This window comes from Arachis ipaensis, chromosome B01 (genome assembly GCF_000816755.2).
Source record: "Arachis ipaensis cultivar K30076 chromosome B01, Araip1.1, whole genome shotgun sequence".
In the NCBI taxonomy this organism is placed as follows: Eukaryota; Viridiplantae; Streptophyta; class Magnoliopsida; order Fabales; family Fabaceae; genus Arachis; species Arachis ipaensis.
Genome location: NC_029785.2, coordinates 93,526,618 through 93,551,698, shown reverse-complemented (window position 1 = coordinate 93,551,698; position 25,081 = coordinate 93,526,618). Strand labels below are relative to the sequence as shown.

General features: G+C 37.2%; 1 protein-coding gene across 1 annotated transcript in view; it reads right to left on the bottom strand.

Moving 5' to 3' along the window:
• The window catches only part of LOC107632047 (short-chain dehydrogenase TIC 32, chloroplastic-like), a 3,302-nt gene continuing 1,300 nt past the window's right edge, over positions 23,080-25,081 (bottom strand). Inside the window, exons 4-7 of the mRNA XM_016335687.2 lie at positions 24,069-24,222; positions 23,903-23,981; positions 23,677-23,764; positions 23,080-23,590 (exon numbers count right to left, since the gene is read on the bottom strand). Coding sequence (XP_016191173.1) covers positions 23,361-23,590; positions 23,677-23,764; positions 23,903-23,981; positions 24,069-24,222 — 551 coding nt within the window. The 3' untranslated portion in view covers positions 23,080-23,360. The remainder of the gene's footprint in view (positions 23,591-23,676; positions 23,765-23,902; positions 23,982-24,068; positions 24,223-25,081) is intronic.

Sequence of the window (25,081 nt, the reverse complement as noted above, 5' to 3'; positions counted from 1 at the left end):
CATTCAAGTCAATTAGCAACTTCTAATTATCAATCAACAAAGGAATTAGATAACTCAAGAGTCACTAATTACTCTACCAAAGCCAAGAGGGGAAAAATCTATACTAGAATCCAACCAAGCATTTTGACAAACACTTGGAAGGCATAAAAGGAAAGTATAGTAAAATTGCAAGAAAAGTAAATGTACACTACTCAATTGCAAGGAATTAAACAACAACAAAGCAAATCAACAATAAAGGAAATCAAAACATGAATTGCATTAAGGAGAAAATAGAAGAACAAAAGTGCATCAACATAAAAGTAAAGAATTACAAGAATTGAAATACAAAACTAGAGAGAGGAGAAGTAGAGGGACAAGAATTGATAAAGGAAAGGTAAATCAAACCATGAAATTAACCTAGATCTAAGAAATTCTAATCTAGATCTAACCTAATCCTAATTCTAGAGAGAAAAGAGAGCTTCTCTCTCTAGAAAACTAACTTTCCCTCCCAAAAATAAAACTAAAACTAATTGGTAACTAATTTCCCCATTCCTTCTTCAATCCTTGGGTTAAATAGCATCAGAAATGAGTTGGATTGGACCCAAAATGCTTCAAAAATTGCTGGCCACGAGTTGCACTTTAGTGGGTCACGTGCAACATCGACGTGTACGTGTACAGTGTGCGTGCGCATCCCTAAACGCCAGCAAACCATGGCAAATATTATATCATTTTACAGCCCCAAATGTTAGCTTTTCAACGCAACTAAAACCGCATTATTTGGATCTCTGTAGCTCAAGTTATGTTATATTAAGTGCAAAGAGGTCGGGCTTGATAGCTTTGCGATTCCTTCATTTCTTCATGAGTTCTCCATTTCTACATGCTTTTTCTTGATTCCCTCAATCCAATCCTTGCCTCCTAAATCTGAAATCACTTAACAAACATATCAAGGCATCTAATGGAATCAAGGTGAATTAAATTCAGCTATTTTAAGACCTAAAAAGCATGTTTTCACTCTTAAGCACAATTAAAGGAGAATTTACAAAACCATGCTATTTCATTGAATAAATGTGGGAAAAGATGATAAAACCCTCTAAATTCAACACAAGATAAACCCAAAAAATGGGGTTTATCAACCTCCCCATACTTAAACCATAGCATGTCCTCATGCTAAACCAAGAAGGATAAGAGATGGGGTATGGACATTTATTCAATGCAAATAACCTAAATGCATCTATCTATATGAATGCAACTAAATGCAAGATGATTCTACCTACTTGGTTAAAAATAAATCAATCCTCCAAGAGCATGTATAAACGGGTAGGGCTAAGTCATATGACGACTCATGAATCCTACCAATTCAAGTAAAAAAAATGAAGTTCAAGTAGACTTGCAAGAAGAACGCTCATGAAAGTCAGAAATCAAGGAATTGAGTGTCGAACCCTCACCGGAAGTGTTTGCACTCTAGTCACTCAAGTGTGTAGGGTCGATTCTCTCAATTCTCCCCTAATCATACTTTCCAAGATTTGTTTTTCATCTAACAATCAACATTTATTTCATGCATGCATACAACTATCATGAGGACTTTTCATAGGTTGTAATGGGACTAGGGTCAAGGTAAGGATGCATATTTTGTCAAGTGGACTTGAAATTTGAATCTTTGATTACCTTAAACTTCCCACCTAACCTATATAGCAACCTATACAATTCTAAACAATCCTAACTACCCATTCTTCACTTTTTCACATACTCATGCATTTTTTTCATTGATGACAACACATATGCATTGATTATTATTGAGCTTCACTTGGGGCATTTTGTCCCCTTTTTATTACTTTTCTTTTCTTTTTCTTTTCTTTCTATTTTTTTTTCTTTTTCTTTTGATATCTACATATATTTTTTCTTTCTTTTTTATTTTCTCATTTTTTTTCTTTTTGCAATAAAGTATATACAAAATTATCAATGCATATGGTTTTATATTTAATTAACACATGAGCATGTATCCAATACAATACACCCTTTTAACCCAACCATTGTCCCAATTTTTCCCACACTTGAATGATACACACTCACACTAGCCTAAGCTAATCAAAGATCCAAATTAAGGACATTTATTATTTTTCACTTTAAGGCTTGTAATGTGCTTAAATTATGGACAAGTGGGTTAAGCATAGGCTCAAAGTTGACTAACAGACGTTGATAAAAGGTAGGCTATTTGGGTAAGTGAGCTAAATGAAACAATAGCGTCAATCATATAAGTGCATGAATACACAAAATAATAGACATAAAGAATCAAACAAATCAAAGATCACAATCATAGAAAGAGAACAATGCACACAAGAAGGAAGATAAGTGGTTATAAGATGTAACCACACAATTAGGCTCAAATCTCACATGCTTGTTGATAAACCCATATTTTATGATATATTTTGTGCTCAATTCAAGTGATTTATTCAACCCTTCACCCACTTATTCATGTGAAATTGCATGGTTTTACTTTCCCTTCCTTATTATGTGATATATGTGAAAAACATGTTTCCTATGCTTTAAAAATAATTATTTTAATTACCTTTTATTACCATTCGATGTTGTGATTTGTGTGTTGAGTATTTTCAGATCTCCTAAGGCAGGAATGATTTAAAGGATGGAAAGGTAACATACAAAAACAGAAGGAAAGCACAAAATGGAGTTTTTGAAGAAAATGGCAGCGACGCGAACGCATGGACGATGCGGCCGCATGCCTAGCACGAAAAGGCAGTGATGCGAACCCGTGACTGATGCAGACGCGTGCCTTGAGCAGAACACAGATGACGCGTACGCATGACCGAAGCGAACGCGTGATAAGGAAAACTTAAGATGACGCGACCGCGTGACCCACGCGGACGCCTGACAGACGCCACGCACCAAAAACTGCAGAAAACGCTCCCAGCAATTTCTGAAACCCTTTTTGGCCTAGATCCAAGTATAGAAAGCACAGAGTAGAGGTTATAAAGTGGGGGAATGCATCCATTCAAAAGGAGGTCGACAATTATTCACTTTTCATAATTTAGATGTAGTTTTTAGAGAGAGAGGTTCTCTCCTCTCTCTTAGGATTTAGGATTTTAGGATTTCTATTAGTTTAGTTCAATTCATCTTCAATCACAGGTTCAATGTTCCTTTAATTTATGTTCTCTTCTACTTTTATTTATTCTATTGCTTTATTTGTATTTGACTTATGTTGCCAAATTGGCTTATGACCCTTTTCATGTTAGATTTGAATATCCTATTTAATGCAATTTGAGGTGTTTCAGAATTATGATTGCTTTTCTTTATTTATATAAATAATTTAGATTTTTCCCTTTTGGCTTTGGTTGATTAATTGGTAACTCTTGAGTTGTCAAACTCATCGTGATTGACAATTGTTATCTTTGCTGATTGATTTAAATTCCTATAACTCTAGTCTTTCCTTAGGAGTTGACTAGGACTTTAGGTGTTAAATTGATTTATCCACTTGACTGACCTTCATAGTTAGAGGTTGACTTAGTGGGGAGCAAAATATAATTCTCATCACCATTGATAAGGATAACTAGGATAAGACTTCTAATTTTCATACCCTGCCAAGAATTTATTTTTCAGTTATTTATTTATTTTACTTGTCATTTAAATTACTTGTCCCTTACTTTCAAAACCCCCAATTTACAAAACTCATAACCAATAATAAGAACACCTCCCTGCAGTTCCTTGAGAAGACGACCCGAGGTTTAAATACTTCGGTTATCAATTTTAAAGGGGTTTGTTACTCGTGACAACCAAAATGTTTGTACAAAAGGATTTTCTGTTAATTTAGAAGCTATACTTACAACGCGATCATATTTTTATATTTCTTTACCGATAGAAAAACCAGTTCGTCAAAATGGCGCCATTACCGGGGAACTGCAAACGTGTGCCTTATTATTGGTTATTGTAAATATTTTTCTTTTACTTGTTTATTTGTTTTTGTTTTTCCCTTTTAATTTTATTAGCTACTATGAATTCTCACCCCTCTCGCTTTGAGTTTGGTTCTAAATTTGTTGAAAGCAGTGGAAGCTATAACAGGAATATGCATCAAGGTCTAAGCAGTCAAAGATGGATGGAGCCAAGAGGATCTGATCAACCCTTTAGGCAACAACACCCTCCAAGATATCATAGGCAAGGACCGCTCCACAATGCATACCAAGCTGATAGACATGGTGGACCCCCTTGTAATTACCAACAAGCCCCACCCTGTTCTTATAGACCGTCCTCTCAACGTAGCTTTAAAGCACCACACTCACAAGCTCCTTTTCACCATTCACCACCGTATGATCCTTACCCACCACAATTCCAATCCAATTACTCCCAAGAACCACCACATTCTTATTTTGAACCCTCTTCCCCAACCAATGAACCCTCATACCCACCCCAACCTCCAATGAATGACAAACTTCGTGTTCTTCTTCAAGGGCAAGCGAGGATGTAAAAGGGCGTATTGGAACTCATTACTGCCTTAACCGAGGTAGTAAATTTAATAGCTTTTCGACATCTGAGCACTCAAAGTACTCCCACGGCTGCATGTGGAGAATCAAAAGAAGAGCGTAGCATGAAAGAAACACTAGAAACTCCGATGGACAATGAGGAGCATGGCTTTGTATTAGAACAAGTAGAGGAAGCCATGATAGTTGTAGAGGAAGAAGTGGTTGAAGATTTAGAAGATGCTGAACCTCCTTGGGAATCGAAAGCTGTGAAGGATTCTGCTGAGATGTTCGAAATTGATGCTAAAGAGGACAGTGCACAACCTCCAAAGCATATACCTTGTGAAAAATTGGACGGAACAGACCAAGAAGTTGATTCAATAGACAGTGATGATCATGAATCAAGCTCTCCTAATCACAAACTCACATCCGCAACTGAACTCCTTGAGCCTGAAGAATCTTGTCCAAGTGAATACGAAGATGATGTCGAGGTAGATTTCTCTCAACCTCCAATGTATGACTTGAATGACGAGGAAGACATAGAAGACTTTGATCAGGACGCAGTTGCAGTTGAAAAATTTTGCAAAGAAGTGGAGGAATTCACAGAAGAATACAAGGGAGTAGAACTTACAGAACCACTGGAAACACCTGTCCCAAGGCCACTACCACCTAATACAAGCTTCAAGTGGGTACAATCCTTAACCTTTATCTTTACCTTTCCACTTGAATATGGTTTGCTTGAAACAGATGGCCAGCTTAGAGCTCTCTGCGACTTTAAGAATAAGAGGGAAATGGCTCGTACTCAGAGCTGGTGTGCAAGATTCAATAAGGTTCTGCGCTTCAATTCGAAGTGCACGGATTGGTATCAAGTTCAATTGAATGGGTCTCGGAAGGCGTTTGGTCATCTTGGTGAGAATACTATTTCTAAACCGCCCGGATGGAAAAATATAGGTCAAGACAAAGGCGGATTTAAAAGCAAAGTTTGGGATCCTGGAATATATTCTGACATTCGTCACCCTGGGAGTCTGAGAATCTGTTTGAAGCTGCTCAGAAGCTTTACATGCCTAGTTTGGGACCCCGGAGGCTGTTGGAATTCCAAACATTGGTGGAGATTTCTGGATGAATTTAAGCATAAGCCACCATAACAGGAAGCTCATCCAATGTCCAACTTAAGGACTTTAACTAAAAGTGCTTGGTGGGAGACAACCCACCATGGTATGGTCGTTTCTTTTTCAATTTTATTTCATGTTGTTTGTTTTTATATTATATTATTTTCATTGAACCTGAATATTATTCATTAGCATTGCATACTGCATAATTGCATAATTGCATAAAAAAAAATGCACGCGACGCGTAAGCGTCGCTGACGCGTCCACGTCACAAGTGCATTAGAAAGAAAAGGAAAGTGAACAGAAAGTCACGCGAAAGCGTGGCTAGAGGCGTGCCTTTAGCACGAATTGTTCCACACGACCGTGTCGCTAACGCGTACGCGTCAGTTGCGAAAATACCTCCCACGCGTCCGCGTCAATCACGCAAACGCGTGATTTAGAAATCGGCGTAAAAATCCAACACCCAGAAATCTGAGCTGGAATCATGCGGCTGGTGTGCGTTTAGCACAAAAACGGCCCACGCGTCCGCGTCCCTTGCAAAACACTCATCCCACGCGAAAGCGTGAGCGATGCGTCCGTGTCGCATGGATATTATGGCCCTCTAAATGGAGACAGAGAGTTACGCTGAAACGACGCTGGAATTGTGCATTTAGCACAATTTTTAGCGACACGGTCGCGTGCCTCACGCACCGCGTCATTCATCTTTTACCCATTCCATGCGATCGTGTCAACCACGCAACTGCGTCAACCCCATTTCACCCTAGCCACGCGATCGCATGACCCACGCGTTCGCGTGGATTCAAAATCACTAACCCCCTATCACGCGAAACCCTACCCGTCGCGCCCCCCATACCCGAACCCCCTGCCACTGAACAGACGCCCACCGCCGCGCTAGCCGCCCTTCACCGCTGCATCAGCACCACCACCAACACACCCCATCATCTCTCTGTCCCATAAATTTGTTCTTCCGCATACCAGGTTCCGCCAAACGCCATTTTTCTTTCATTCGTAGTTAGTTGCATATTTTTTAGTTTATGTTCAAAATTAGGCTAGTTAGAGATGCATGTTTGTAGTGAATTCTAGGTGGTTAGGTAGCTAGGATGTGGTTAGTGGATTTAGGCCTGATAATTGCACCGTACTTGTTGCGTTATTTACCTATTCTGCAATTTTGGTCTGGCTGTGATATTTATACTGTTCATATGCTGTTCTTCACTGTTCATGCTGTTGTTACACCGCTCTTTCATGTTCTTATTACTTGTGTCTATTTGCAGCTTTATTTTAATTTATATGAACTGTTCTGCTTGTTGTTTATTACCCGAGAACATCCAATTTTAGCCAGAATGCTACCCAATTTTCTGCAAATTGTTTCCTTCTCATTCATGTATTGGTTTTGGCAATTTTGAATTTTGCATTACTTAGCTTTTACCAAACCTATTCATGAATGCACGGGCCAGCATTCTTATTCTTTTCGATTTCCTGGTTAATAAATTGCATTATTAATGCTTAGATTTTAATTTTTTGCTACTCATGCATCTATATGATTATCATCAACAACCTGATTTCCTTGCTTGAATATGAGTTTACTGTTGTTTAAAATTGTGAATTTATTGTTACTTAGGAACCATTTATCATGCCACTCACTTTAACATACTTTTTCCTAACTCACTGATTTCCACTTTCTAACCTCTTTTTCAATCCTAACCAATCTAACTTTCAAACGTCTCTTTTTGGTTTTTAACTATTTACTTTAACTTTCTAACTCAAGGCATGATTATGGTTTTTCCTAATTAACATGAATTCTATTTATATTACATTTTGGATTGTGATTTTTCATCTCGGATTTCTAACTCAAATACAATCCATAATGCACATATACTTAACTCATTTCATCATTCTACTGCTCTTTTGCCACTATGTGCTTCTATTGTTATTATTCTATTTGCCTACTTATTTTCCTGCTTTTGTTCTTCAATTATATCCCAGAATTTCTATTTTTCAGGATGTCTGACCCTCAGCGCAAAGGAAAGGGCAAAGCAACAACTGGTAAAAGGAAAAGAGGTGAATCCTCTATGTCTATCCTGGACATTATGCATGATGACTCCTGGCGGGAGAAGCACTTTACCCCGCAGGAGAAGGCTGACCAGCTGCTCCCTGCCAATGATCCAGTCAAATTTGCAAACAGATACTGTGAGCTGAAGTATCCAGTGTTTGCCACCTCCAGGAACCTGTACCTGGAGAGAACTCTGAAAATTCCAGAAGAACTACAGCAGTACACCTCTGATCAGATAAAACAGAGAGGCTGGTTCTTCTTGGAGAGAAACTTGACAGAGGTCAATGCTTCTTGGGTCAGGGAGTTTTACTGCAACTATTTCAAGACTACCCTGGATGCAGTGCACCTCAGAGGGAAACAGATATTGGTAACTGAAGAAGCCATTGAGGATATTCTGCAGCTTCAGCCTAAGTCAGATCAGCCTGACGGTTACCAAAAGGCTGAAGAGGACATGCACTTTCTGAGATTTGACTGGGATGCTGTCAAGCAGAGGATAGCCTTTGATCCTACTGTCCCCTGGGTCATGGGAAAGAACACAGCAATGCCTAAGGGAATCAAGCTGATGTATTTGAATGATGAGGCTCGGCTCTGGCACCAGATCCTGAGCAACTTTGTTATGCCAAGCATTCACGAGACGGAGCTACCTGCTGCTATGATCACCCTCCTCTGGTGTGTGATGGAGGGTAAGGACCTGTACCTCCCACGTTTCATCTGGTATTACATGGCCAGGGTCCATGTCAGAGGCACTCTCCCTTTCCCATATCTAATTACCCAGCTCGGCCGTCGAGCTGACGTGCCTTGGGAGCTTGCTGATGAGAAGCCACCTGCTGCAGACTGTAAGAAGATTATCCCTCACAGAAGGAAGTTTCAGGCTTTGGGTTATAAACCCCCATTCTTCACCGCTTCTGATGAGACAGCCACACCTTCAGCTGCCCCTTCATCATCCACTGCTGCACCAGCCCCACCCACTGCACCTCCACCTGCCTCAGAGCCCGTTTACCACCTCGTGCACCGCTTATTTCAGTAGCTGGACCAGATGGAGTGCCGTAACCGGCGGCGATATGAGAGATCTGAGCATCGCAACAAGCGACGCTATGAGCACCTCAAGTTGATGATCCGTTCTGGCGGCGACATCCTCTCCAAGCCTGACACACCATCAGAGCCATCTGAGGAGGAGGCGGATGAGCATGAGGATGAGACACATGCACAGAGAGAGGCTGAGCAGGCAGGACCGGAGCATGCTGTGCCACAACAGGAGGAGCCACATCAGATTCAGGCCGCAGACCCAGAGATCCCTCTCCATCAGCACCTCCACTGCAGCAGACAGATCCTCCTACACTTATCCAGTCTGCAGATCTTCAGGCCACCTCAGAGACTCCAGCAGCCCATCCTTCCAGTGATGACACTCCTTCACACCCAGCTTGAGTGAGCATCAAGGACGATGCTATATTTTAAGTGTGGGGAGGTCGCCATCCCTGGCATATTTTTTTTTTTGGTGAACCACTACAGACTCTTTTATCTTATTTTGTTATTTTCCTGTATTTTTATTTTTATTTTTATTTTTCAGTACTTATACATTGTTCTTTTGCTGTATTTTTACTTTATTTCTGCATTTTGCACTTTAGTTATATTTTAGCCATTTAGTCTAGTTTGCAATTCTAAACTTATTAGTTATAGAATATGTGGATTAATTAGTATAGTTTACCCTTTTAGCATATGATAGTTTAGTTTAATTGAAAATAAAAGGAGTAAACTAGAAATCTTAGTAAATTAAAACAATCCACACACCTTGTATATATAGCATTACATGTTAGTTAGTTAACAACATTTCATCAAGGAACAATGATGAGAGTAACTTTTGCGTGGTCTAGAAATTTGCGGATAAATCCTCGTTGCAAGTATAGTTTCTAAACCTTCAAAAGTCCTTTCACACAAATGTTTTGGTTGTCACAAGTAACAAACCTCTTTTAAATTGATAACCGAGTATTTAAACCTCAGGTCGTCTTCTCAAGGAATTGCAGGAAGGTATATTCTTATTATTGGTTATGAGTTTTGTAAATTGGGGGTTTTGGAGCTTGGGCAATGAGCACAGATATATTTAAATGACAAATAAAATAAATAAATGACTGTAAAATAAACTTTTGGCAAGGTATAAGAAATTAGAAGTCTAGACTTAGTTATCCTTATCAATAATAATGAAAGTTGAATCTTAATTCCACTTAGTTAACCTTTACTAAAGCAAAGGAAAGTCAAGGGACTAATTAGTTTGATCTTCGAATCCTATTTATTTCCTAAGAAAAGATTGGGATTATTGAAGTTCAGTTCAATTATCAAAGATAACAGTTATCAATTATGTTGAGCTAAGATAACTCCTGAGTTACTGCTTTCTTAACCAAGACCAAAAGGGAAAAAAGTAAATTTACTGGAATAAAAATGTCTTCAGATGGGAATAACAATAATGTAAATAAAAGAAAGCAATATTAAACTGAAATATCTCAAGTAATATTAATTCAAAAGAGTAAACCGTAACATGGAAGAATTCATAAAATTGCAAGAGTAAATAAAAAGAAATGTTGAACCTGATAAACAGAGGTAATCTTGAAAGCGAATAAAATCCTAAATCTAAATCCTAATCCTAAAGAGAGAGGAGAGAATCTCCCTCTCAAACTAAATCTAAATCATGAGAAGTGAATTATGAGAGTCCATTTATGAATAGATGCATTCCCCCACTTTATAGCCTCTAATCTGTGTTTTCTGGGCCGAGAACTGGGTCAGAAACAACCCAGAATTCGCTGGTTGCGAATTCAAACATGCTGAATTTCCGTCACTGCGACGCGGCCGCATGGGTCACGCGGTCGTGTCACCTAGCGTCAGAGAAACTATGGCATATTATATATCAAATCGAAGCCCCGGACGTTAGCTTTTCAACGCAACTGAAACCGCGTTGTTTGAAACTTTGTAGCTGAAGTTATAGCCATTTGAGTGCGAAGAGGTCAAGCTGGACAGCTTAGCATTTCCTTCAACTTCTTATATTCCTTCCACTTTTGCATGCTTCCTTTCCATCCTCTGAGCCATTCCTGCCCTATAATCTCTGAAATCACTTAACACACATATCAAGGCATCTAATGGTAATAAGAGAGGATTAATATTAGAAATTATAAGTCCAAAGAAGCATGTTTTCAATCAAAGTACATAATTAGGAAGGCAAATGTAAAACCATGCAAATAGTATGAATAAGTGGGTAAAGAGTTGATAAAAACCACTCAAATGAGCACAAGATAAACCATGAAATAGAGGTTTATCAAACAACACTAAGATTTTAAGGACCACCCTAAGATTTACATTGAGAATAATGGGAACTCTTAGTTTTTACTTGCATGACATGTATAACTGATATATGATTTTTGAGCTAGAGAACACACAGCCTGTGAGTCTTGAGCTTAATTGTATGGTTACATTCAAACCATAAATTTTATTCCTATGTGTTTTACCCTTCTTTTTCATTCTGATGTTCTTTACTTTGTTTTAATCTATATGTCCAATTATAGAATATAGATACATACCAAGAAGTGATTGAGGCCGTCATTTGAATTTTTCCTCACTTATCCCAAATTAGCCTACCTTGTGCATCACCCTTGTTAGCCCCCTTCGAGCTTTTTAATCCCCTCTTGCTCTATAAACCACATTACTAGCCTTAAGCAGAAAAACAAAATAAAAATTCCAAGTTGAATCCTTGGTTAGCTTAAGATAGAAATTGTGTATTATTTAAGTGTGGGGAACTTTATAGGAACATGGGATGATAGAAACAAAGTAGGAATTTAAAATAATAATAATAATAAGATGTTTCAAAATAAAAAAATTTGGGAAGCATGCTCATGTGAAATCAAAACAATTGAATTACCATGTGCATTGATTAACAAAAAAAGTTTTCCAGTATTTAAATAAGGGGATACAAAAATTCCCCAAATACAAAATAAAAAGAATCAATGCACATGGGACAAAATTAAAATTAATACATGAGTTTGCAATACAAAGAGGGAAATTTTGGGCAAATAGGTTAAGAGAATTTGATTTATAAAGTATGTATGTTAGGTGAGATCTTAGACTAATCAAGGATTCGCTTATTAGCTCACTTAGCCTTATACATATGCCTTCACCTTTACCTTGGCCCCATTACAACCTTGAAAAAGACCTCATGATTTTTGTATATCTGTATTCTATAATTGTTGATTGGTTAGATGAAGAACAAAGTTATAGAAAGTAAGGATAGAAAAAGAATAGAGTGATTAACCCAATAAACACTGAGTGACTAGAGAGTAAACACAAAATCTAGTGAGGGTTCAATAGCTCATCACCATATATCTCTGCTTAAATTGTTAATTGTCTTGCAAGTTTGTGAAATATTTTTACCCATCTCAATTGTAAAAGTGCTTTAACATTATCTAAGGTTTGGCTATGCATATATGATTTCTTGAGAATATAAATTAATTTAACTATATGTAAGCTTTATATACAAGTGAATAACAATTAAAATTGCATGATTCATTTAGGTATTTGCATTTAGAATAGATTACATTGCATGAGATTCCACCACTTTAACCTTACCTTACTCTTTATCTTGGATTTAGCATGAGGACATGCTATTGTTTAAGTGTGGGGAGGTTGATAAACCCATATTTTATGATATATTTTGTGCTCAATTCAAGTGATTTATTCAACCCTTCACCCACTTATTCATGTGAAATTGCATGGTTTTACTTTCCCTTCCTTATTATGTGATATATGTGAAAAACATGTTTCCTATGCTTTAAAAATAATTATTTTAATTACCTTTTATTACCATTCGATGCCGTGATTTGTGTGTTGAGTATTTTCAGATCTCCTAAGGCAGGAATGATTTAAAGGAAGGAAAGGAAACATACAAAAATGGAAGGAAAGCACAAAATGGAATTTTTGAAGAAAATGGCAACGACGTGAACGCATGGATGATGCGGCCGCATGCCTAGCGCGAAAAGGCAGTGACGCGAACGCGTGACTGACGCGGACGCGTGCCTTGAGCAGAACATAGATGACGCGTACGCATGACCGAAGCGAACGCATGATAAGGAAAACTCCAGATGACGCGACCGCATGACCCACGCGGACGCGTGACAGACGCCACGCACCAGAAACTGCATAAAACGCTCCCAGCAATTTCTGAAACCCTTTTTAGCCCAGATCCAAGTACATAAAGCACAGATTAGGGGTTATAAAGTGGGGGAATGCATCCATTCAAAAGGAGGTCGACAATTATTCACTTTTCATAATTTAGATGTAGTTTTTAGAGAGATAGATTCTCTCCTCTCTCTCTTAGGATTTAGGATTTTAGAATTTCTATTAGTTTAGTTCAATTCATCTTCAGTCACAGGTTCAATGTTCCTTTAATTTATGTTCTCTTCTACTTTTATTTATTCTATTGCTTTATTTGTATTTGACTTATGTTGCCAAATTGGCTTATGACCCTTTTCATGTTAGATTTGAATATCCTATTTAATGCAATTTGAGGTATTTCAGAATTATGATTGCTTTCCTTTATTTATATAAATAATTTAGATTTTTCCCTTTTGGCTTTGGTTGATTAATTGGTAACTCTTGAGTTGTCAAACTCATCGTGATTGACAATTGTTATCTTTGCTGATTGATTTAAATTCCTATAACTCTAGTCTTTCCTTAGGAGTTGACTAGGACTTTAGGTGTTAAATTGATTTATCCACTTGACTGACCTTCATAGTTAGAGGTTGACTTAGTGGGGAGCAAAATATAATTCTCATCACCATTGATAAGGATAACTAGGATAGGACTTCTAATTTTCATACCTTGCCAAGAATTTATTTTTCAGTTATTTATTTATTTTACTTGTCATTTAAATTACTTGTCCCTTACTTTCAAAACCCCCAATTTACAAAACTCATAACCAATAATAAGAACACCTCCCTGTAGTTCCTTGAAAAGACGACCCGAGGTTTAAATACTTCGGTTATCAATTTTAAAGGGGTTTGTTACTCGTGACAACCAAAACATTTGTACGAAAGGATTTTCTGTTGGTTTAGAAGCTATACTTACAACGCGATCATATTTTTATATTTCTTTACCGATAGAAAAACCAGTTCGTCACTTGTGTTCTTAGCTCAAAAACCATGTTCCAAAATAAATTCTTTCAAGCAAGTTCAACAAATTTTTTTCCAAATTGGTAGGGTTCCCTAAAACAGCTTCTTGGAAACAAAATTATCACCCTAACCAAGTAGTCCTAATCATAAAAGAAGTGGCAAAGTATGTACAAATTCTAACTAGCATGCAACCTATCATGCAATGCAACAACTAATCTAACACTGGTATTGAGAAAGGAAATTGTTACCCATGGAGATCAGTCAGACGACCTCCCCACACTTGAAGATTGCACTGTCCTCGGTGCATGCAAAGGAGAGTAAGGTGGATGGGTTGCTACAACTGATGAGTTCCATCAAAAGATTAAGCAGATGACTTGTTGATAAACCCCATTTAGAAACTTTTCCTTTTTTCTTTTTTTGGTGGCCAACCTAAAAGGAGAGAAAAAAAAAGAAAATTAAGCCTATAATAAAGATATCAAAGCAAACAGAACATAGGCGGGGGCTAATGCCAAATAAGAGTAAAGTTCTCTACTACATGGTAGCTACAACATGTGAGTGAGAAAACAATGTAAGCTAAGTCATATCATTAAGCTTGATGCAAGAGTAAAGCCAAAGCATGAAAAGCATATTGAGCATCAAGATCAAATAAGAATTGACACAAACAAGATTAGTGAGAAGCATGAGAGCATTTGGTCCCATCCTAACTCAATGATAATGAGGCAAAAAAATAAAGAATAATGAGTTAGGAAGGACTAAAGCATTAATCTCGTGTGTAGAACAAACATTACAATTAATGCTACAAGTCACAAAGCACCAAAATAATACAAGAGAGTCTCAACAATTGAGTAGGAAAGTTCAACACCATTATTAAAATGAGAAACTTAGGAAAAAAAATGAAAACATGCTATAAAAATAAAATTGAAATGCAAAGAATAAAAGTATGCAAATGCAATAAACAAAAGAAAATAGAAGATTAAAAAAACTCTTTTTTTCTTTCTTTTTTTTTGCCGACGCGGACGCGTCATGCACGTCCACGCGTCGGTGCGCAGATTAGCAGAAGGACACGTACGCGCCAGGTGTGCGGACGCGTGGGTTAGGTTAGGCGCAGGGCACAGTGTCAGCCTAGAGTTTACCTAACTCTCTGGAAAATGTACCAGGGATGCAGGCGGCGCAATCGACGCGCGCGGGCCATGGGCGCGTGCGCGTGCATTGCGCATTCAGGCTCATGGATGCGCACGCGTGGGTTAGTTTGTGCCTTAGGCATAATGTTCGCACAGTGCAAGCGTAACTCTCGGGTTTGGTTGGGGATGGAATTTTTGCAACCACGCGGACGTGCCATGCACGCGTGCAGTGGATGGTCGAAAATGCTTGGGTCACGCGTACGCGTGCATGACGCGTACGCGTGGGTTGGTGCTCTATTTTTTCAAAATTTTTCCAAGTTCTTACACCAAACCAAGCCTTTCAAACCTCCAAACAGCTACCAAAACACCATAAAACCTTATTTAAAATACTAAACTACCAAATAAACTCAACAAACAAAACAAAACATGAAATCAAACCTATTCTACCAATATTTACAAAAGAGAAAAATAAAAAGAGTTTACCATGGTGGGGTGTCTCCCACCTAGCACTTTTTTTATTGTCCTTAAGTTGGACTTATGGGGAGTCCTTTCAAGGTGGCTTGCGCTTGAATCTATCCTTGAATATCCACCAATGCTTGAGTCTCCAATAAGCTCTATTCTTTAAGGATAATAACTCCAAGCCTTGATGGAGTTCTTTACAAACCATGGGCTCCCAAGATTGATTCTCCTTGTGCGATCTGGGATCCCACACTTTGTTTTGACACCCATCTTCTAATTGATCCTCATGAGTCCAATTGGGTGGCATGACCTTAGAATTCTCAATAAAGTGACCAAACATTCTCCTAGACCCAAACAATCTAGCTCTATACCAACTCTTGCTATTAAGCTTTGAACGTGTCACCATAATGAACCTTGATTTACAATGCCAACTATTAACCATCTCCCTTTTTCTCTTAAAGCCACAAATATTTCTAAGTTGACCATCCGTCTAAAGCAAACCATATTCAAGGGGAAAAATAAAGCTTAAGTATAAGGAGGTTACCCACTTGAATGAAAGAATGTATGGTGATGGCTTGGGGAGAGGTATTTCCAATGTCCTTGCAAGTCCTACTCCCTTGTGTTTTTCCTTGATCACTTCCACCTTTTCACAAACTTCATTAATTTCGATCCTTTATTCATGAATTTCATCCAACTCTTCTCCATCACTCAAATCATAAATGGGAGGATTAGAAAAATCTACCTCCACATTGCTTCCTATCTCATTGGGAGAAGGTTCTTCAAGCTCAAAGGATCCACCACCAAGAAGGTCGGATGCATGATCTTCATCACCAAGGGAACTCAATTCTTGCTTCATTCCCTCCAAGTCTTCATTTAAAAATTATTTTGGAGGTTGTGCACATTCCTCCTCAATAACAAGTTCAACCTCCTTGGAAGAATCTTCTATGATTTTAGCTTCCCATGGAGGTTCCGCATCTCCTAAGTCTACAACCACTTCTTCCTTTTCTTCTATAATCATAGGCTTCTCCAATTGTTCTAACACCACGTAGCATTCCTCCTTCTTTACCGGGGGTTTCCAATCTCTCCTTCATGCTGTGCTCTTCCTTGGATTCTTCACATGTAGCTATAGGAGTTCCTTAAATATTCAAGCATTGGGAGGCTAATTGGCTTACTACCTCGGTCAAGGTAGCCACAAATTGTTGCACATCCCTTTTCATTTCATCTTGCCCTTGAAGAAGAACACCAAGGGTTTCATCCATTAGAGATTAGGGTGGATAGGAGAGTTCATTATTTTGGAGAAAGGGTTCATGGTAGGAAGGTGGTTCTTCTTGATAAGGATATGGAGGTGGTGTGTCTTGGAAGTAATTACATTGGAATTCGGGTGGTTCTATGTGTAGCTCATATGGTTCAAAATGTGGTTGGTATGGTGGATAAGGATTAGGGTCAAGTGAAGGTGTTTGGTGAAAAGAGGCTTGTGAGTATGGTTGAGGGCTATGTTGAGGATATGGTTCATAGGCATATGGTGGTGGTTCTTGAAAATCACAAGGAGATTCACCATAGCCATTGGATTGATATGCATCATAGAATGGCTCTTCTTCATAGTGTATTGGTGGGGGTTGTTGCCATGAGGATTGATCATATGCATATGGCTCCTCCCACCTTTGGTTACCCCATCCTTGATGCATATCTTCGTTGTAACTTTCATCTCCTACAACATAGTTGTAATCACACTCATAGCCAAAGTGAGAATTCATAATGGAAAGGGAAAACAAGAAACAAAAGCTAACAAGAAACAATGAATCAAAGCCGTAAAACTAGCAAAAACTAACAAGCAATCCAAAAATCAAGTTATTCACAATATTCACATATATACAATAACCAATAAAATAACACCATTACAATTCCCCGACAACGGCGCTATTTTGATGAATGGATTTTCGATGGTATAGAATTTCACAAATGAATTCTCGTTGCAAGTATAGTTTCTAAACCAAACAATAATCCTTTCATACAAAAGATTGTTTGTCACTAAAACAAACCCCTAAAATTATAAACCGAAGTATTGGAACCTCGGGTCATTCTCCCTAGGAATTGCAATAAAGTATTTTTGTTATTCGTTATGAGGTATGTTTGGGGTTTTTGAGATAAGAAACAAGAATTGTAAATTGCAAAAGAAATAAACTAACAACTAGAAAAGTTCTTGGCAAGGTATGAGAACTAGAAGTCCTATCCTAGCTATCCTTATCAATTGTGATAAGAATTATCCATTGCTCCCACTTAGTTAACCTCTAACTATGAAAGAAAGTCAAGTGGATGAATTAACTTGATTCCACAAGTCCTAGCCTAATTATGATGAAAGACTAGCTTTAGTGGCATTCAAGTCAATTAGCAACTTCTAATTATCAATCAACAAAGGAATTAGATAACTCAAGAGTCACTAATTACTCTACCAAAGCCAAGAGGGGAAAAATCTATATTAGAATCTAACCAAGCATTTTGACAAACACTTGGAAGGCATAAAAGGAAAGCATAGTAAAATTGCAAGAAAAGTAAATCTACACTACTCAATTGCAAGGAATTAAACAACAACAAAACAAATCAACAATAAAGGAAATCAAAACATGAATTGCATTAAAGAGAAAATAGAAGAACAAAAGTGCATCAACATAAAAGTAGAGAATTACAAGAATTGAAATACAAAACTAGAGAGAGGAGAAGTAGAGGGACAAGAATTGATAAAGGAAAGGTAAATCAAAGCATAAAATTAATCTAGATCTAAGAAATTCTAATCTAGATCTAACCTAATCCTAATTCTAGAGAGAAGAGAGAGCTTCTCTCTCTAGAAAACTAACTTTCCCTCCCAAAACTAAAACTAAAACTAATTGGTAACTAATTTCCCCATTCCCTCTTCAATCCTTGGGTTAAATAGCATCAGAAATGAGTTGAATTGGGCCCAAAATACTTCAAAAATCACTGGCCATGAGTTGCACTTTAGTGGGTCACGTGCAACATCGACGCGTACACGTACAGTGCACGTGCGTGTCCCTAAACGCCAGGAAACCATAGCAAATCTTATATCATTTTGAAGCCCCAGATGTTAGCTTTCCAATGCAACTGAAACCGCATCATTTGGACCTCTGTAACTCAAGTTATGATCGATAAAGTGCAAAGAGGTCAGGCTTGACAGCTTTGTGATTCCTTCATTTCTTCATGAGTTCTCCATTTCTACATGCTTTTTCTTCATTTCCTCAATCCAATCTTTGCCTCCTAAATCTGAAATCACTTAACAAACATATCAAGGCATCTAATGGAATCAAGGTGAATTAAATTCAGCTATTTTAAGACCTAAAAAGCATGTTTTCACTCTTAAGCACAATTAAAGGAGAATTTACAAAATCATGCTATTTCATTGAATAAATGTGGGAAAAGATGATAAAATCCTCTAAATTCAACACAAGATAAACCCTAAAAATGGGGTTTATCAACCACCTTAAGTCAACAAATCACAACTAACAGTCCTAGAGCTAAAGGTCAGAAACCTACCTATTCAGACTGGAGTTGATCGGGGTCTCCTAAGAACCTTTTCGTATCCAAGTAAGGAGACCGACCCCAACACTCTTGGAACACATCCACTACATGTTTTTCAAGATCATCTAGTTGCTCTACCCCATACCTAGCTATTACCGGCTTTTCTTCTCAATATAAAGGGAAGCCGGGCTCGTTGTTCTCATCCAAGAAGAAAAGGTCAGACGTCCTCAATAGCTCGGATTTTGAAAAAAACTAATTCTTAAAGTCATAGAAAGATTCATCAAAGATGGAAAAAATCTTTTTACCCTGAATGGCGCAAAGAAAGCCAAGAAAAATCCCTTTTCGACAACCCGAGTTTGGTCAAAACAAAAAGGTGAAAGAAGACCTTGAGAGAAGGTCGGACATCGAGCTTCCGACATAAGAGATGGTAGATTTTCAAAAAGGGCCACAAATTCGGGTGAAGCTGGGAGAAACATTGCAAGTCCAAAGGATATTTGTCTCAAAATCAGTAAAAGGGAGTCTAATGCCTAACTTTGTAAAAAGCACTTGTAGGCATAAAAAAGGGGGAATTCCAAATTCTCTAAAGGAGGAAAGAAAATCCTCTTCTCAGGATTAGCCACAATTATTTCATAATTTCTTTCATCTTTCCTACTCTCACATAGCCTATGGTGTCTACAGAATACCTCAGCGTACTCTTTATCAACTATGGGAACAGCAAAAAGGACAGAGAAATCTACCCAATTTAGAAGGGAAGGAAAAATTTTGTTGACATGTCGTGAATGACAGACCGAGACATAAAAACTACACCTACAAATAAAAATTAAACAAATCCTCACTAAAGAGCTCGGACACCAGTACAAGAAATCGGGCAAAAGAAACTACAAGTAAAACACAATTTGAAAACATCTTTTCAAAACCAATAAAAATGGCATCTCTCCTACGCCAACAGCAGCGAAACCATTAGGGGCAACACAAACACATTCAACAGCCACAAATGGCTACAGTCCCTAAAACCTCCAGAAGCACGGTTCAAACAACAAAACTGTTCAAAACTGTTTCGAAAAAAGGTTTTGTGACAAGACAAAATCGAAAAACTCCCATCATCAATGTACATTCCCAATTATTTTCAAATACCATTCAGAACAATCTCGACAAACACAAAATAGTCAAGACAACAAACGAAAGCTCATAACAAAACACTAACCTTGATGAAGATCGAAGAATGGAAAGGCACGTAAAATAGCAAAGTCACGGATGATCCTCTTCAAGCACTCTTTTTGAACAAATCAAGATAAAGAAAATCTTGTAGAAAAACTAAAAGCATTTGTGAACCAAAAAAAGAAAGGAATTAAAGGAGTCTTCACAATAAGGGGAGTAAGGGAAGTGTTTCGAAAATGAGAAAAGTAGAAGAGGAAGAGCGCAAAGTATTTTATAAGAGAGAAGGGACAAAAAAGTCATTTCACACCCCTCTTTAAAGACGTGCGTGGATCCCAAGGGAATTGTTGTGTAACGCTCACCCCTCATTTAAAAGAGGCAACATTCAAAATTTTAAAACATGTCGAGTACCCGACTTCTTGAAGGCGGTGTTCTCGACGTCGTAACAAAATCCATAAAATGCTTGAGGGGCACCGTTCGTACCTTGGTCCAAAACACAAAAGTCAGGCCCAATAAGAATGAAAGGCCCACCTAAGGCAGTGACCTCTATCGCATACCTGATCTCTTTAAAGAGGTCGGACACGATAAAAAAGGGGCACCTTATACCTATCTAAGTAAGTAACTGTCTCCCCGAATCTCTCCAGCTATCTCTATCTCCACTAAAAGATAAATACTAACAAACTTTCAAGATAAAAGGAACAGTTATCCATCACTAAAGGTGGAACTACTCCAATAAAGGTGGTAAATAACCCTGCTATAAATACACTGATGCCCTTCGGGTATAATCGTGTTCTATTCTACTAAAATCCTGCTTAAAGCCCTTGCTAAATTAAACATCGGAGTCTCTTACAGGTACCACCCCCACCTCCTCACGAGGAACTCGGACGGCGGCACCTCTGTGCAAGGACAAGTCGGGTGCTGCCTCACAAGGAGTCTGGACCTCACGTCTAGGCCCAAGTCAACGTTTCAGGTAACACTCGGAACCTTTTGTATGTTAGAGATTTAGTTGAATAATGTTGAATTATATTTAGTAATGTTGAATGTGTTTGAATTAGGTTTGATTTGATATATTTTGGTTGAATTGTATGAAATTTTATTATAATTGAGCTTTTTTTATTTTTTAAAGTTTAATATCTACAGACATGGGTATCGCCTCCTCCAAAGAAAAAAAATAAATGCGAACCTGTGACGGAAATGGGGCAATTTTTTAAACGAAAACGGAGAACGGGGGAAGGTTCCCGCCCCCATGGAATTCTATCTCCGGGTTCTACATCAATGTCTTCTCGTTTGAAGGTATGATGTAATTAGTTGTGTTTGTATCAATTTTCAAAAATTTCTTTTACATAATAAATTACTAGACATGACATCGCTTGATCCATATAGTCGATACTATCTAATGAGATAAAGTATTGTTGTTGTATATTTGATTCATTTATCAATGGATAAATAGGTAAAATGGTCCCAGTTAAAAAATTTCAGCCTAATTAAAGTAGAGCAGTATGACTATGACTATGACTCTATTTTCATATTCAATGGCCTAAAATAGAAAACATTAACTAGTTTTCATTTTTATTTTGTTGTTTGGGCGCCATTCTCGAAAATGATCTTTTACAAAAGTACAAGTAATTTTATATCTGGATATCTCATGTAAAAAATCCTTTTATCTATCAATTATGTTTGGATAAAATAAGATAAAAGTAATTTTTTATTCATTTATTATGTGAAAAATATTTTTTCTTTCAAGGAAAAAATCTTTAAAAAAAGATGTAAATTGTAACTTCTCAAAAAAATGTTTCTTTTCTAGTGATTTTATTTTTACTATTAGAAATTTTTCAAATACATTAAAAAACAAAATAAACCCTAAAACCCTAAACCCTAATAAGTACTAAGCCAAAACGAATAATGAGAATCAAGTAGATTATAACTTTAAATATAACTCTTCTCAACAAAGGTGGTTTCCCAGCACAGAAAAGAAGTCTTCAGAATTTGGTATTGTCAATTGCAAGCATGTAGACACATGCTGCCGCAATGTGTTTGAGGTTATATCTTTACCATTCTTCAGTTCGGCAATGTTGCATCCCCTCCCACTTCCCACCTATCCTGGGGTAAAATTGGGGAGGGGGGGGCTGGACTTCTGTCATTGTTTAATGAGAAATTCATTTTAATGGCAACTTTTCTACATTAGAAAACTGTATTGTTCTAGTATGTCTCTGAATATGTCAGTTAACGCTGTGGTATATCCGTATATGCAGGCCATGAAATGAATATGGAGGATGCTTGCCTCCTCATTTTGTGATGCGCGCTGAGTTTGCTGTAGTGCTCTTATAGGCATGACTTATGGTTAACGTTGCTAAGAGCTAACAGATTGACATTTCAGACTTATTTACCTTCTCGATGTCTGTATATAGTAGATCAAAGATCTCCAGAAAATGGGTATCGTATCTTATTATATATTGGAAAGCAGGAAATTTAATGTAGATTTTCTGAAAAGCCGTGTTCCTTCTGTGGAAATTGCTTTTCTTATCCCACTCTCCCTCTCTTGATATCAGTCATGATGGTACCAATATCTTGTATTGTCTTTGTAAATGAAGCATTGTACGTGATGGAAATCACTTTTTTTGTTTTTTTTTTCTTTTTGCTACCCTTTTGCGTGAATTTTCTTTTTGTTAACCGTTATGTATCAAGCTTTTGCGTGTGAAAGTTGCTGTAAGATTACCATGTGAGACCTAGTGATTATGATTGCCAGACACATAAAGTGTACTCTATTCTTGAAACGGCTGCACTCGTCTATGCATCCTTAAAACCCAAATTTGGAAGAACATTGTACATCGAAGGAACCCTTTATTATTATCTTAAAATCATCGATTAGAAATATTCAAGGTGCTGGTTGTTAATGTTTCAAATGTGAAGAGTGTATGAAGTTAGTCTGACATCAAAGAAAACAAGAAAGAGTGAGGAGTTTATAAAATGAAAGACCCATCAATTTATTATCTTAAAGTGTTCGGTTGGATGTGGTATCTTCTCATTTTATATTTTCTCACTTAATTTCTCTCTGAGGTCTCTACGGTGGTAATATTTATTGATTATTGTGTAGTGTAGCCTACATTCCCATATTTTAGTAGGTCAACTAACATTTTATTTATACTGAGTAGGACAGGATTTATGTTCTGTTCTATTTTATTTGTACAATGAATGATTATAGAGATACATACAGAAGGAGATTATATTATTCTAAAGCTCCTTCATTGTGATGTCTTTTTGGCTGCCTTTGAAAGGTCTCTAATGGCTGCTATACATGATGTGTAGACTCCAGGCTACTAGGTCCAGAGAAAGGGTGAACAATTGCTTCAAGTTGCTGCTTGACGGAGTCGCTTGTGAAGCAAGGCATGTGTGTTGTTCCATAGCTTTCGTGCTTCGAATTCATTGCTTGCAAGACTTGAGCAGTTACATTCATTGCAATCTGTGAAATATTTCCCACTCACTCCTTCTGCTTGGGAACTTAGAGCAACATAACATGTGGTTGCCGCACCCTGTGATTTTGATTTCAGTAATTTGGATGCGATGAAAAATATGGAATCTGCAAGGAAGTTGTGAACGTTGAGTAACTAGATCAAAGTGTGAAACAACTATACCGATGCCAAAATAATTAGCGTTTGTTCTTACCCGTAATTAAGCCCTTATGAGCTCTAATAATCCCTGTCTTCACGATTCCTGGATGAACTGCATTGATAGTTACTCTAGCATTCCGTGCCTGCATCGTCACACAAATTCCAAGAATATTTAAACGGGACATGCAAAGTTTTAACCTTTGTAGCATAATGATCAACATTCACCACAAAATAGAAGTGCTAGAAGCAGAGTTTAAGTGTTATTATGATGTCATTCTAACCTTGAGCTGTCTAGCCATTTCCTTCACATGTAGAATGCTAGCCAATTTTGACTGAGCATATGCGCGTGTGCCATTATAGCTGCATTTATTATGGGGAAGAGAATTACAATGGTTAGTATCCATGATTTTGAAAATTTAGCAAATAAGAAGCAAGTGATGGTGGTACTTTTTTCCGGCGAGTATGTCATTGAAGCGAAAACAGCCTCTGTTCACCCAGCTATGGATGACAGAGGAAACGTTTATTATTCTTCCTTCAATGCCTGTCTTCTTTGCTGTATCTATCAATTTCTCTAATAGCATCTTCGTTAACAAAAAATGTCCTGCAATTAAAGTTGGAAAATAGTAAACAAATAAATTATGTGACTTTTGCTTTTTCTTTACGGTCCATCTTGAATTTTGTTGTATTTTATTTGTTGTGTCCTCTAATCATGTCTCCTTTTCTGTTTGTTCTTTATTTTTCTTTTCCCCGTCTCTTTTTGTTGGTCAATCTTCGATTCTTTGGTTCAGATAAGAAGAACAACAAAACATCATCAATAGCGGTATTACATTATAGGAATGGGCCATATAGTTTGCTTTCGTCTTGGAATCAATCAAAAAATGGCGCATGCTCTTGCTCGGTGATTGATATATTTGTTTATTAAAAATGAAGGCTAAAGTATTATCAAAGCTTGCCCCATCATAAAATGGTGGTCCTGCATAAAAAAGGATTGTTGACTATATTGCTCCTTTTCTTATTTTAGAAGGCTTTAAGCATATAAACATGTTAGATGTTGCTTGTCATTTTTCCTCATATGATATCAACTTTTCTCAGCTAATTAAGAGGTGTCTACTGATTATTAATGAAGATAGGAGATTAGATTGACTAATAACAAGGATATTTGATAGCCCATTTTTACAAAATAATTAAATACATTACTTCATAAAATATATTAGCACAATTTTGTTAAATATGTTCTTTATATGAAATAAATTATACTATAGCAGTTTGACAATAGAAAACTATTACAATCATTAATTAAGTGTATTGGAAAATAATCATTCAAAAAATTAATTTTTTATAAGTATGTTTTCTTTTGTTTGTCAATTGGTATTTTCTAATTTTTCAGAACAATAATTAATTTCACGAGAATTTGAATTTTATTTAAAAGTTTATTTTTAGTCAATAGTCAATACATTTCT